The following is a 15,374-nucleotide window of genomic DNA, read 5'->3' as shown; positions in this document are numbered from 1 at the left end:
CCCATCTCACTTAGTCTTATCCTGTGCTCACATGGCCCGGCCCTCAGCAAAGAGCTGGGGAAACAGCAAGCAGACTGTTGAGGCCCTTCTTCCGTGCAGCTTTCTTTTCTCCGGTGACCTGCTCACAAATTGCTGCAGCCCCGAGCAACAATTGCTGCCTTAGCCCAGCAAGAATGTTATACTAGTCTTTTTTTTTTCTTTTAATCCTCACCCAAGCATGTGTTTATTGATTTTAGAGAGAGAAGAAGGGAGAGAGAGGAACATCAGTGTCAGAGAGAAACATCAGTTGGTGGCCTGCTGTATACACCCCGCCAGGGTCACACCCGCAACCTAGGTATGTGTTCCAACCAGAATCAAACCTGCACCATTTTGGTGCAAAGGATGATGCTCCAACCCACTGAGCCACCCTGCCAGGCCCTGTTATAATATTCTTAAGTGCAACCTTCCGAATGATGCACTCAGAAAGTACTCACAGGAAGACAGCCAGGGTTGAAAACAAGGCTTATTGCATGTATTTATCTCCTTTCAAGAATCTAAGATCATTCTGGTCTGTGTTGTCTAAGTATATTTTAAAAGTTAGGTCATATGTTATGTCCAGTTTTATAGTCATTTACAGTGAAAGGTCAGGCTCAGAACCAAATATTTCATAATAACCAGAACCAGAATGAGTATTTTTAATGTGACTAATATATTAATTTATTGTAGGCATTGCTTTCCCAGTCTAAGTACTCTTAGATTTTCTTCAACATAAATCTACACGTTAGGATTAGATTACTTTACAAATTAAAATTCTCAGTGACGCTTCACTTGTCTAGTAGCTGCAAACTCCGTGCAGAATCGTCTTTACCTTAGACACGGCTCCATAGCATTATGGCCTGTTTCTCTCATCAGCTTACAAAGAGCCCTGCTTTGTGTATTCCCGAGTCGGGGGCAACCGGACATCCTTGAAGCAGCCTGTGGGTGACCTCGACAACACGCTGATGTTCGAAGCAAGGTTTGAGAGTGGTAATCTACAGAAGGTAGTCAAAGTGTAGGTTTGACTCACGTTTGTTTGAGGGGCTAGGCCCTCAACTGTATGTTGTTTTCCATACTTGCTCCATTGAAGTTTTAGTATCCAACTCTGAACTGTAGGTCAATCTTTGAAGGACACACTGCTTCTCCAACTTTCTCCTAGAATAGCTCTTGGGATGAGTGTTCCATAAAACATGCTTAGGATCATGTATGCCAACCAATGACATTTTAAAAAACAATCCTATTACGGCCCTGACAGTGTGGCTGAGTTCACTGGGTGTCATTCCGCAAAGTGAAGGGCCATCAGTTTGATTCCTGGTCAGGGCACACGCCTGGTTGTGGTTTCGGTCCCCAGTCAGGGAGCACACAAGAGGCAACTGACCAATGTTCCTCTCTCTCACATCGATGTTTCTGTCCCTCTCTCTCTCTCTCGCCCTTTCTCTCTCTCTAAAAATGAATAGATTATTTTTTTAATTCTATTATGAAAAATGTGTTACAGTTAACTACAGAGGACAATGAAATTCTACATTGACTATCACATACCGATCACTTAGATTCAGAAGCTAGTTTTGCACATTCATTCCACCTACCCCTAGGTCAGTCTGTAACTACACAACACACATGCGCACTGAGTGCATGATGCTGATGAATAGCAAGTTGCTTGGTAAAGAAGAAAAGAGACAACTAACCAGGTGAGTTTGGTACATGCACGTATTATAAGGAATATACCGTAAAGTTATTTTTGCCTTTATTTACATATTCTCAATGACTGAACATGGGGCATACAAGTAGTTTATGGGGAATCAAGTGCAGTCCTCAAAGTGTTTAAAATTGTGTACTCTGTGTGGTCCTATTAATTTATACATGTTTTAAATTGTTCTCAGCGATAGTATTTCAGATCCCTATGGTTAGAATCTAATAGAAAATGGAAATATATATCCAAAGAGAGAAAAGAAACTGAACTGTAATTCAGTTTCAGGAACTCTTTATTTCTTTCTGTAGGAAACATAATTAGAGTGAAAAATGTAGTTTTTTTAAATCAAATGCCCACTTTTTATGTGTTCTCTTCTATAGTAATAAAAACGCTTCAGAATTAGCATGGAAGAGGTTTCACATCCAATGACAGAAAGTTTCCAAACTCTTACGTTTTGCAGTTACTTGCTATTTAGGATACAGCTTGAATAAACATTTTCTCCCTGCCCCCCCCCAAATGCTTTCTGTGAGTAGGTAAAAATACAATAACTATCCTTATTTATGTAAAACTGAATGTCATTTTCCACATTTTTACGTGCTTTCTTTTTCCCTCCTTTTCTGTGTATTAGGGCAGACCATGAATACCAGTTGACCGTGCGTCCCGACCTCTTCACGAAGAAGCACACCCAGTGGTACTATTTCCAAGTCACTAATACCCAAGCGGGAATAGTCTACAGGTTCACTATCATCAACTTCACCAAGCCTGCTAGTCTTTACAGCCGGGGTATGCGCCCACTGTTCTATTCTGAAAAAGAGGCCAAGACTCATAATATTGGCTGGCAGAGAATAGGAGACCAAATCAAGTATTACAGGAATAACCCTGGGCAAGATGGGCGCCATTATTTCTCTCTCACGTGGACATTTCAATTTCCACACAGCAAAGATACCTGCTACTTTGCTCACTGCTATCCATACACTTACACCAACCTGCAAGAATACCTTTCTAGCATCCATAATGACCCAGTGAGGTCAAAGTTTTGTAAAATACGCGTCTTGTGCCACACGATTGCTAGGAACATGGTGTACGTTTTAACGATCACTACCCCCTCGAAGAACGGGGACTCAAGAAAGCGCAAGGCTGTGATTTTGACTGCGAGGGTACATCCAGGAGAGACCAACAGCTCTTGGATCATGAAAGGCTTCCTCGATTTTATTTTAGGAGGCTCGCGCGATGCACAGTTGCTCCGGGACACTTTCGTCTTCAAGGTGGTGCCCATGCTGAATCCTGACGGTGTGATTGTAGGAAATTACCGGTGTTCCTTAGCTGGACAGGACTTAAACCGAAACTATACCTCTCTCCTAAAGAAGTTATTCCCTTCTGTATGGTCTACCCGGAACATGATCCGTAGGTAAAGTAAGCCTCGAATTACCTCTCTGCTTCTGTAGTCAACTTGGCAGTAAGAGTATCGTTTCCACAGTCTCACTCATGGTACTATAGATTTTCTTTAGCTGGATTAACTATAGTTACTTAGTTTCCCCCCATTATTCCCAACTCTGCTTCTCTGTCTTTCTGGCATTGTGCCACTGGGTTCAATAGCCTTTTATTAAATAATGATATCGATGCTGGAACATTTTAATGGCGTCATTAAACCGATAGTTACATTTGCACATCCCAAATTTGATTTCCTTGCTAAAGCTAACACTAACACTGATGTTACTTTGGGATCCTTGAATTTCTTATATGTGAAAATTAATTACACCCATAGAGCCTTCTGGCACTATGTTGATCATTTGCTGCTCTATGATGAGCCTTTTGATCAACAGGTTATATAGTTATTTAAAACCTGCATGAATAATGAATAGCCTTAGTTTTCCCTATAAAAATTGAATAGGTTTCAAATTGCCAAAAAATCCAGAACAGTAAAGGCACATAATGTTTAAATTTTTCATTAAATTGCTAGGTCAAGTGTGTGGAGCTTGAGTTAAACCTATCAGATTGGAATCCTGCTTTATCATTTACTAACTAGGTGACCTTGAGCAGTTGAAGAACAAATGTAAGCCCCAGTTTCATCACCTATAAAATATGAATAATAATACCTCATAGATGGGAGGATTAAATGAGATTATTGTTACTAGAATACATGGAATAAAATCTGGAACACTGAAAGCTTTCAATGTATTCAGTGTTTCCTCAAATATAAAAAAGAAAAAAGTTGTTAAGGAATATAAGAAATGGAGTAGATTTTTGTGTGGGAACTAGAATATTTTACCTGTGACTAAGAAAAATATCCAAACTGTTTCTAAAGTGATTAAATTAGTATAAGACGAGAAACCCTTAGATCCTGTTTCACTTCAGAAGTAGTAACATTTCTTTGGGAATTAATTACTTAGAAGTAGAAATTTCTTTCAACTCAAAAGAAACCAAAAGATCATTAAAATTTGGAAATTGTTGGCTTAAACATGTACAGCATATTTCATACTTAAGGAGCTAATGTGATATTCTTGCTTTATAATCTAGTTTTCTAAAAACTTGAAGTGGTCGTTCAGTGGCTCTATGTCCATCATAAGTTGTCAGTTAGAATTTATTTGGCACCAAATGAGAAAAGGACATAAATTAATACATGTAGCAGACTTCAATATGAAATTTCACTCTCGTTTAAAGGTGTATTATTTCTGATAGAAGCTATGCTTTGAAAGTTTTGATTTTCAGTTTCCGTATTTTTGGTATAAAAATCCAGCAGCAGTCCACCAGTCCAAGTTTCACTTTGCACAGTTTGTTTCCCAGAGCGAGCCACAGTCTGAAAGTATTAGATGAGAAAACTCCAGAAACAAACAAGTCATATACGTTTTAAATTGCACACCATTCTGAGTAGCGTGATGAGATCTGGCCTTGTACCATCTGGAACGCGCATTATCCCTTTGTCCAGCGTAGCCATGCTGTGTATGTTACCTATCCCCCATTGGCCACTTAGTAGCCATCTCATTGTCAGATTGTCGCCTACAGCGGTGCTCGTGTTTGAGTCACCCTTACCTCACTTACGAATGGCTCCAAAGCGCCAGAGTAGTGATTCTGGTAATTCACATATGCCAGAGAGAATCCACGAAGGGTCTGTACGTCCAGGACAAAGCACAGCACATACAGGGTTTGGTGCGGTCTGAGGTTTTGGGCAGGGGAAGACTACTGTAATGCATTTCATATTACCAAGAAACATTGCTAACAGTGTGCTATTTATCCTTCCAGATATAAGATCATATATGAAATTTTGATTATTTAGGTAATATAATAATTTTATATAAAATTTAGAAATATTAAAAAAGGTAAAAATGCCCATAATTCTCCCACCTTTACACCACTACTTTTTTCCATGTTAAAAGACACCATCAGTTAGTTTGGGGGGCTCATTTTTTATTGCTTTAATATTTATTGAATGCCTAAATTATACAAGCCAAGGATTATGATCTTTAAAATATGTAATTTTCTTAAAATTTACTGTAAATTTACTGGGGAAAAAAAGTCAATTCAAACTTTGGTACCATTTTGCTCAGAGATATTTACTCACCACATTAATAAAGGGTTAAATACTCATTGGCTTCAGCACCAACGGATAAGACACTCAACTTTTAACAAATATTTTGGGACATACTTGTATGCATAGCACTGTTCCAAGTGACTTGAAGATGATTTGAAGCATTTCTTATCTTTAACAAGATTAAATCTCAAAGGTATGAAAACTTTCCTGTGCAAGTGCCAAGTAAATGGTACCAATATTAAGTGCTATAGGAATTTAAAAAACAAAAAAGATCTCCAAGCTTGATTGGTTAGAGAGGAAATGAGATGTGAGGTCAGTCTGGAGGGGCGAGGGGTACTATTCACTAAGATGAAGAAAGAAGGTCTTCCAGCCAGAAAGAATCTATGTGAGTGCTAATGGAGAAAGAAGTGAACTCTTTCTGTATACAACAGAAAGCCCAAATGGTCAACCAGATCCTATTGGAAAAAGTGTTGGGAATAAGGTAGATCTTGTCTTTTTAATGGAAGGCATTTGTATTTTAGATATGGTTAATAGTAAATTACAGCAGCCATCTTTCAAATTCTATATTAATAATAATATTCAGTATAGATAAGAAGAGAAATTGAAAGCTAATATGTAAGACATTCTATTCACTTGGATGTCACACCTGTTAACCCATAGCTACACACATAAAAGGGAAATGCAAAAGTAAATTTGAGTGACTTGCTCTTTTTCTTCTTGGTAGACTGATGGAGAAACGAGAGGTTATTTTATACTGTGACCTTCATGGCCACAGCAGGAAAGAGAACATCTTCATGTACGGCTGCGGTGGTAGCGATAGATGTAAAGCATTATACCTACAGCAGCAAATCTTTCCACTTATGCTGAGCAAAAACTGTCCAGATAAAGTAAGCACTTTTTAAGATGTTAAGTTTTCCTTTACTAAAGTGTTGCCCACTTGAGACAGAATGGATAATCTTATTCAGTATACTAATTTTTTTATTTAGTTATTTTGTCTGATTTTACAATTGGCCATAAGAAAGCAACTATGTGGAATGGTTAGTGACCAATAATTAGAAATATGAAAAAGGAAGTGCCCATTATCCTGCCATCATACTTAATGATTAAAACAAACAAGCATTGTTTTCCTCCTATGGTCAAGAACAAGGCAAGAATATTCACTCTTACCCCTTCAGTTCAGACTTTTCTTGGAGGTTCTATTCTAGCAAGTGCAATAAGGCAAGAAAGAGAAATAAAAGGCAGACAGATTGAAAAAGAAGAAGTACAATAATAAAGATGACATGATTGTCTTCCTGGAAAATCCAAAGCAGTCTACAAAAAACCCTCCTAAAACTAATAAGTGAGTTTAGAATGTCATAGGATTCAAGGTCAGCCACAAAAAACAATTTAATTTCTGTAAACTCACAATGAACAATGGGAAACTAAAATTCAAAACAGTACCCTTTACTGTAGCTCCAAAATAAATGAAGTACTTGTGACTGCAAAGGAATAGCACAGAGTTTTTTAGAAGTGATGCAATTATTCTCCCTCCTGATTATGGTACTGATTACACAAATCTGCACATGTGTTAAAACTCATAGAATGGAACACGAAACATGTCAAATTCATGTTAATTTAAAAATAAAATGACAAAAAACTCTGTAGATACTGACGTCATAATGATCTCTCAGGCAGCTCTCAAATGCTCTTTCACATGAAAATATAGCATCTTTATTCTGTTCTGAAAATCTATAACACTAATCTTCATTCCTAAACATGTTGAAGCTTTTTTGACATTTAAAATCTTATCCCAGCAGTGTTAAGAATTACTCAACTGGTTTTGAATGTGTATGTTACTTGTACATAAAAAGCAAAATTTCTTGCTAGATTTTAAATCTGTAGTTCTCAGTAATGAGAACTACAGTAATGAGATTTTAAATCTCAGTACTGTAAACATATCATTTTTAAAATGAGCTATTTCCACTGGTCAGAAAATAAAAGCAGCTCCCGAAGTTTTAGAGAGAATTACTGGTTTTGCACAACCCCTTTTCCATCTTCATCCTGCTTCCTGAGAAACACATTGTTATCCTGAAAACAATAGCTCTTGTTCATTTGTTTCTTTCCAGTTTTCATTCTCAGCTTGCAAGTTTAATATCCAGAAGAGCAAACAGGGAACAGGAAGGGTGGTAATGTGGAAAATGGGGATCAGGAACAGCTTTACCATGGAGGCCACTTTTTGTGGATCCACTCTGGGTAAGACCAGGTATTCTCAGTCATGGCTCTCAGAGCTTTAAACCACTTTCAAGGTAAGATAACAGTGTAGACAGTTTCATAGTGAGCACTGTCCTCCCACTTAAACACATACTGATGTGTAATCAATTCTGTTGATGGAATGAATAAATAACCTTTTTGTTTCCCTTTTTTTTAAGAATAGGAAGTTTTAGCATGTAGATAGAATACGTAATTGGTTGTTTCATGAGTTAATTCCTAATTGCTTTTTTTTAAGAAGGGGTTCCTACAGATGAGTCTAATGATTTCGAGAAAAGCGGTGCTCATACTTATAATATCAGGCTAGGAATGTTTTTAGTGCACTTAATTTTCGCAAGGCAAATACACTGGTGTTTTGCTTTTGTTTTTGGTCGATTTATACTTTAATGGAAGTACTTGGTTCCTTGAACTAAAAATAACAATGTTCTGTAGTTCCGTTTAAGAAATCTTTTAATCACATCTAGCATATCATTAGAATACCCCACATTAAGGTAATTGTCAATTATTAGAAAATGTATCAACACAAAGGAGAGTGGGAAATCCACGTGTAATTTCTAGCTAGTCTTTAAAGCACCTCGAAACTGATATTATTAATGCCGATGAAAACATTATAATCATTTCCCAAGTTTTTCTTTAAGTGATTGTTAGGGTGTTTATAACTGATAACCAAGTATCCCATAACTTCTGCACTGAATTTTCTCCTGCCTTACAGCATAGACTGACCTTTGGTCCAGGTGGTGGACGGGGAATGAAGAGAAACAATAACCAGTCAGATGACCTGCCCCAGAGAAAAAAATTCAAAGGACAGGATATGGAATCATATCAGATGCTTTGTTTATACTCTGTTTTACAGCTTAGGCCTATCTCCTGAGGAAAAATTAAGTCATCCTCAAGGGTGAATTAACTTATTGATGTTTTAGGTAATAAACGAGGCACCCATTTCAACACAAAAGACTTGGAGGCAATGGGATATCATTTTTGTGATTCTCTCTTGGACTACTGTGATCCAGACCGAAGTAAGGTGAGCAGAGTCCCTCTGGTAACACACCCAACTCCGGTCTCCCAGGCAACAGGACCCACCCCTGGGCCTCTGGCCCTTCACTCCTCTCAATATCCTAGTTCAGGGGTTTTGGGTAGTTGATGTCCCAGTAGCTGTTGTTCCAGGTGTCTATAAATAGTCAATCAATTTAATTAGAAAATAAAGTTGTTTTAATAGTCATCTCATTTATCATTTTCCCTAGTATTATCAGTGCCTAAAAGAATTAGAAGAAATGCAAAAACATATCAACCTGGAGAAAGTCCCTGATGATTCAGATACTTCTCTGGAAGAAGTTGCTTTGGATCTAGAGTCCAGGTAAGTCAAGAGGTGGCAGTACTGTACTTTGGTGCGCTGTTTCACTGTCTTTCATGTTATTCTTTTTCATAGTAGTAGGATGTAATCGTCAGTCTCAACTGGAAGCCCAACTACGGGTGGAGGCGAATTTTTCCCATGCACGTTCCTTTATCCAGACCTCATCTAGACTTTATTAATTCATTTAGTGAAGTGATATTAAATGAGCACATACTATGTACTATATGTGAAAGACAGACTGAAATTGTTTTTAATGCTGTCATTACCCACAAAGAACTGACACATTTATAAAGATGCCACATAAATACTCTAAATGAATAATAAGTGCCAAATTCAGTGCTAAGAGAATATTGTTTGAAGAAAAAAGATACTAATTTTTAGTATAGTTTCTATAGGAAAGGCAGAATAAATATTTGATTCTTCCCCTTCATTTATAAATGTTTAGATGTTGATTTAGTGGCCTTGTAACCTGGGTGACTCGTAAGTTCACCTGCAGGTGGAGAGTGTCATTTTGAACTTGTGGCTGTGTGTATATTTTCTGTGTTCCAGTCAATTTCAGCCATCATTCGTCTAATAGTCCAAGATGCCTAGAACTACCAGACATCTTAGATAGATGTCTACACTGTGTTTGTAAACATTCGTCTCATAATTAGAACTATTTCTACCACTCCAAGAAGGCAAGAAGGCAAAAGTAACTGTTGAAATTTTAAAATGACACCAAAACATTGTGTAAGCTGAAATAATATCCTGTTATGTTTTGCAGTAGCCGAGGCTCCGACTGTTCAGAATCCAGCGACTCTCAGGCCCCTCTTCTCAAGGTAACTCCCCAGGTGTGGCGGAGACTTCTGCCCACGGTGTGGATGTGCTGCTTGGTGGTCTGTTTTGGTCACTAACAGACAGAAAAAGCTCACGGTTGTATAACTACTGCCTAGCAATAACTGTTATTCTCTGATTATATACCATGTCTTCACTTTATGGGTTCTTAACACTCTTATTTTATAGATAAAAACAGTTAATAGCCAGAGAGATTGATTTCCCAAGAGCCGTACCACTTCTTATGGGAGATGGTAATATAACGTTGCCTGACCGCTAGTCCAGTATTTATTCATTCACTTAGTCAACAGCTATCTATTGAGCTCCAGTTCTACATGCTACGGATAGAGCAGTAAAAAATACAGGGCAAAAAATCCTTCCCTTTCGTCGTTTATATTTTAGTTGGGGATATAAAAAATTAAGATGAGGAAGTAAAATATATGATGTGTTAGATGATAATAAGTGCAGGGGGAGGAGTAGAGACTTTGCGTGGTGCTGAATGTCTACGCCCCTACCAAGTACGAATGTTGACACCCTGCCCCCCAGGGTAGTGCCAGTAGGAGGCGACTAAGCCAGGCCAAGACAGACAACACTGAGAATGAGGTGCTGCTGTAAGAAATACCTAAAATGTGATGTGGTTTTAGAACTGGGTAATGGGGAGAGGCTGGAAGAGTTTGAAGTGCGTGTTAGAAAGTGGTGATATTGCCACGGAAGGATTTCAAAGGGGGATCTGGTGAGAGTTCAGAAAGGAAAGAGGAGAGCTGTGGTGAGAACAGAAAGGACCGTGTACAGGGTGTTGGTAGACTTGAGTCTGGCAGCAGGGTACCCCAGAGCCGTTTTGTGTGAATATGCACTGATCTTTGTAACGAGATTTTTGTAAGGGCCCAAAGGTAACTAGAAGGTTATCAGGGCCACTACCACCTACGTTTTAACAGGCAGACAGCCTCCAACAGTGATCCTGGAGGTATCCCACCTGGAGCCAGGAGCTCTGGTGTGGGCAGGGCCCACAGAGAGCCAGGCAGGAGCGGCACCCTGCCAAGCAGCAGGAGTGACATTGCCACCCCAGTGGGTCCCGACGCCGCAACGTGAAGTGAGAGAGGAGTATTCTTGAGCCTTAAAATCTCATTGAGTTTTTCCTTCCTCGGTTTTGAGCTTTTGTGGGACCTGTCACCTCATCCTTCTTTCCTGTTCTTTCCTTTTGGAATGGGAATGCCTGTCCTGTGCCTGTCCCACCCCTGGGTTTTGGAAGCACACGGCTTGTTTGGTCCGTAGGGTCGCAGCTGGAGAAGGACTTTACCTCCGGGTGAATGATGCTTTGAGTCTCACCTGCATCTGACTTAGATGATATTGGGATGAGACTTTGGACTTTAGGAGTCGATGTTGGCATGAGTTAAGACTTTTGGGGTTGTAGAGATGGAATGAATGTATTTTGCATGTAAGAAGGACAGGAATTTCTGGAAATGGGGAAAGGATTCTATGGTCCGAATATTTCTGCCCCCCCCCCATTTATATGTTGAAATTATAATACCCAGTATAAGGGAACTAGAAGGTGTGGCCCATGGGAAGGGATTAGGTCATAAAGGCAGAGCCTTCATGAGTGGTAATAGTGCCTCATACAGCAGGCTCCGGAGAGCTCACCAGCCCCTTCCTGGGGATGCAAAAGCACCCTGTGACCCAAAGGAGCGCTCCCACCTGCCCACGCTGGCACCCTGCTCTCAACCTTCTAGTCTAGAACTGGGAGAAATACATTTCTGTTATTTATAACCCACCTAGTCTGCATTTTATTATAGCAGCCAGACAGACTTAGACAGATGTTCTATCAGTGTTCTTTACTGAGTAAAAACTTACCTAAAACGTTAGCACTGGAAACAACAGACATGTATTATCACACACTTAGTGGAACAGAAATCCAGAGGTGGCTTAGCTGGGTGCTTCAGAGGTCTCTCAAAAGGCTGCAGTGCAGGTGTTGGTCAGGCAGACGGTGGTCCCCATGAAGGCTTGACTGAGGAAGGACCCATTCATTGTCAAGTTCACTTACATGGTTGTTGGCAAGATTCAGTTCCTCATAGGCTATTGGGCTGAGGGCTTCAGTTCCTTGCTGGCGGTTGGCTGAATGTCTCCCTCGGTACTTTGCCAAGTGGGCTTCTCTGTAGGCCATGCCTAACTGGCTTCCCATGAGTGAGCCAGCAAGTGGGCAAGAAAAGGCACGCAAGAGAAGCTACGGCCTCACGGCAGCCTGATCTCAAAGGCAGAACCCCATCGCTTTTGCCATGTGTTAGGAGGGAGTCACTAGACTGAGCCCACCCTCAAAGGGAGAGGATCACAGATAGAAGGCTGAGGATTCTGGGAGATGGGGATCATTATAGCCATCTTAGCGACTGTCCACCGTGAATGTAAAAGTCATAACTTTGATACAACCTTTGCCTTAAGGTTCCCTGAAGCCGGCCTTCGGATTCTAAAATTGGGGGCTCTCTGTTTTCCCTCCCAATTCAATTCTTTTGTCCAAATATTTTCTGAGCTGATTTCTTTCTTGTAACAACTTATCACACAAAGCAGGCAACAACCAATATATACACTAAACATTCTGCCTCAAAATCTCTATGTCCACGGACCCGGGTCTGTCTGTTAGGTGCATTTTCTGTCCGTCACGCTGTCACCGGGGACAGTTTTACTAGATGTATCACCTCTACAATCCTTATGTCACCATGTTTCTAGCCCCCCAGGACAGTTTCCACACCGCCCGTTGTCAGCTTGCCACAAAGCCACTGACTGTCCCATAGTTGAGGTTTTTTTTAGGGCAGCAGCACACTTTCTAGGCATCAATTTCTATGTTATCCATATTCATCATACACCGTCTGTCTGTCTGCTCTGTCCATCATCGAGAGTGGAAGGCTCCAGCCGTTTGTAGAACAGTTTGTCTCTCCCTTCAATTCTGCCCATTTTGCTTCAGATATTTTACTGGTCTGTCATTGGATACGCAGATGTCAGATATTTTAATGGTCTGTCATTAGATATGCAGATGTTTATAATTGCGGTATCTTCTTGCCATATTGACTCTTTTATTACTATAAATTGTCCTTCTTTGTCTCTTGTAACATTTAAAAATTTACAGTTTATTTTATCTGATATTAATATAACCATTCCTGCTTCTTTTGGTTACTATTTGCATAAAACATATTTCCCATCCTTTCCCTTTCAACCTGTTCGTGGATCTTTTGAGTCTTTTAAAGACAGCATATAGTTGGATCATGTATTTTTTTATATATCCCGCCAAGATCTATCTTTTGACTGGAAAGTTTCATTCATTTACAATGAAAATAATGACTGGTACAAATGGACTGACTTCTCACATTCTGCTATTTGTTTTCTATCCATCTTACAGTATTTTGTCATTCATTTCCCGCATTACTGTCTTCATTTATGTTAGTTGATTTTTTTGTAGTGAAATATTTAAATTCCTTTCTCATTTCCTTTTGTGCATATTCCAAAGGTATTTTCTTTGTCGTCATTGTGGGGATTACATCAGACGCCCTATAGCTGTAACACTCATGTTCGCTTGTCCCAGCTTATTTTCAATGACTCCCAAAAACTCTGCTCCTATACAGCTGCAAGCCCACTCCTTTCGGTTGTTGATGTCCAAAAATTACATCTCTATACACCGTGTGTCCAAAAACATAAACTGATCTTTTCTATATGTATTAGTCTCTTAGCAAGAACACAAGATTTGGACTTACAAATCAAAATTACAGTAATACTAGCTTTTACACTAATAATAGTTTTTTTTTCTTTAAATGTGTTAGTCACTTATCACATAGGAAACAAAAGTGCGGTTTGAAACCGTTGTTACAACAACACCAGATTTCATAATTGCCCATGTGTTCACCTGTCCTGGAATCTTCATTTCTCCCCACACCTTCAAGTTCCTGTCATTACTGGGTTAACGGAGTGCATTTCCCTGTGAAGCCTAATAAGACAGGAACAAGAGCTTGCAGCGAAGAAAGTAAGGGTTTATTTCAGGAAGATAGGTGAGCTAATGCTCAGAGACCTTGCTCCCCAGTGGCTTCCAGGGGTGGGGATGTACGGGGGAAAGTTGTTCATCATGGTGACCAGGGGAGTTAGGGTTTTGGTCACGGTCGTGTTCTCTACTGATCAGTCTGTGCCAGGGGCAGTGTGTCTGGTCCTGACATCAGCCACGGCGTCTCTTTGTCTGGTTTCACTGATTGTATGGGCCTGGAGCTGAAACTCAACTGTGGCCTAGATGCTATCGCTAGTTTGATGGAAACTGTGTCTCTGGGGTCAACAGAACTGAGGCTTTGTTCCTAAGATTATCTGATGCCAATGAGAACCTCACTGTCCTCAGGGCTTAGTGATTAGGCTGATCAAGGGAGCAGGTGAGGCAGGGTGCTGGGTGAGACCGCTAGGAATCAAAAGGAAAGAAAGAAAAGGTCATATCAAAGAAATAGTTTCTATCAATGCACAGTCATGCTGTCTAGTGCCCTTTCATTTCTCCTTGTAGGGCTTGCTTGAGCATTTCTCATGAGGCAAGTCTAGACATTATGAATGCCCTCGGTGTTTGCATATCTGGGAATGTCTCCATTTCTCCCTAAGTTTTGAAGGACAGTTCTACCAGAGTTTTTTCCTGAAGCACTGTGGCCATAGTGGCCCACTGTCTCCTGGCCTCCAAAGTTGCTGATGAGAAATCTGCTAATTATCTTATTGAGGATCTTTTGCATGTAATAATTTGCTTCCCTCTTGCTGCTTTCAAGATTCTCTTTTTACCTCTGACTTTATAAGTTTGATTATAATGTGTCTTGGTGTGGGTTTTTCATTGCAAATATGTTGTCAAAATTTTTTTAAATTTAAGTATAGTTGGTATACAATATTATATTAGTTTCGGGTATACAACATAGGGATTTGACATTTTTATTTATACACCTTACAATGTCATCATGCAAACCCATCACAATATTGACTTTATTCCCCTTCACCTTTTTACCTATCCTCCTACTCGCCCCCCCCCCCACTCCCCCACATCCCCTCCCTGGCAACCACCAGTTTGATCTCTGTCTCTATGAGTCTGTTTTCAGTGTTTTGCTTTGTTTGCTCATTTGTTTTGTTTTTTGGATCCTGTGTATAAGTTAAACCATGTGATATTTGTCTTTCTCTGTCTGACTAACATCATTAAAATAATCATACTACTCAACCTAATCTACAGATTCGATGCATTTCTTATCAGAATACCAATGGCATTCTTCTCAGAACCAGCATGAATAATCCTAAAATGTATATGGAATTGGTGCGGAGTTTAAAATTTCACCTTATTTGGAGTTCACTGAGTTTCTTGGATATTTACATTCATGTCTTTTATCAAATGTGGGGAGTTTTCAGCCATTATTTAACTCATTGGCATTTCTGGGTTGCTGGCCCCTCCAGTTCTAAGGCCATTACATGAGGCAAAAACAAACAAATAAACACCTGGGAAACTGCTCAAGGTCATGTAGCTCCTCTGCTCCCGGATCCCCTCACCCAGATCCCTTTGCCCTTTTTTTTCACCTTTCAGAGCCTCTAAATTTATTTTGTATCCAACACCCACTGTCTTTAGTTGTACGTAGTGGGATGCATAGGAAAAGTACTTCATCTTCTTACAAGTGGAGGTCTGAAGACAGTTTTATGTCTGCATAAATACCATCCTTGACGGGCTGATCCCATGTTGATTTTAAATGTGAATC

The 15,374-nt window shown here is 39.7% G+C and overlaps 1 protein-coding gene across 2 annotated transcripts in view; it reads left to right on the top strand.

Moving 5' to 3' along the window:
• Positions 1-15,374, top strand: part of AGBL3 (AGBL carboxypeptidase 3) — a 55,262-nt gene that overhangs the window by 16,869 nt on the left and 23,019 nt on the right. Inside the window, exons 6-12 of one of the 2 annotated variants that reach the window (XM_053657064.1) lie at positions 892-1,030; positions 2,334-3,113; positions 5,959-6,121; positions 7,340-7,466; positions 8,402-8,502; positions 8,723-8,835; positions 9,596-9,650. In XM_053657064.1, the coding sequence (XP_053513039.1) occupies positions 892-1,030; positions 2,334-3,113; positions 5,959-6,121; positions 7,340-7,466; positions 8,402-8,502; positions 8,723-8,835; positions 9,596-9,650 (1,478 nt within the window). Of the gene's footprint in view, positions 1-891; positions 1,031-2,333; positions 3,114-5,958; positions 6,122-7,339; positions 7,467-8,401; positions 8,503-8,722; positions 8,836-9,595; positions 9,651-15,374 lie in introns of those variants that run through there. The other variant, XM_053657062.1, reaches the window with a different exon arrangement.

This window comes from Artibeus jamaicensis, unplaced genomic scaffold, assembly GCF_021234435.1.
Source record: "Artibeus jamaicensis isolate MK-2021 breed Jamaican fruit bat unplaced genomic scaffold, CSHL_Jam_final scaffold_3307, whole genome shotgun sequence".
NCBI classification, from domain to species: Eukaryota; Metazoa; Chordata; class Mammalia; order Chiroptera; family Phyllostomidae; genus Artibeus; species Artibeus jamaicensis.
Note: the sequence above shows the minus strand (reverse complement) of the source record. Positions and strands in the feature narration are given on the sequence as shown.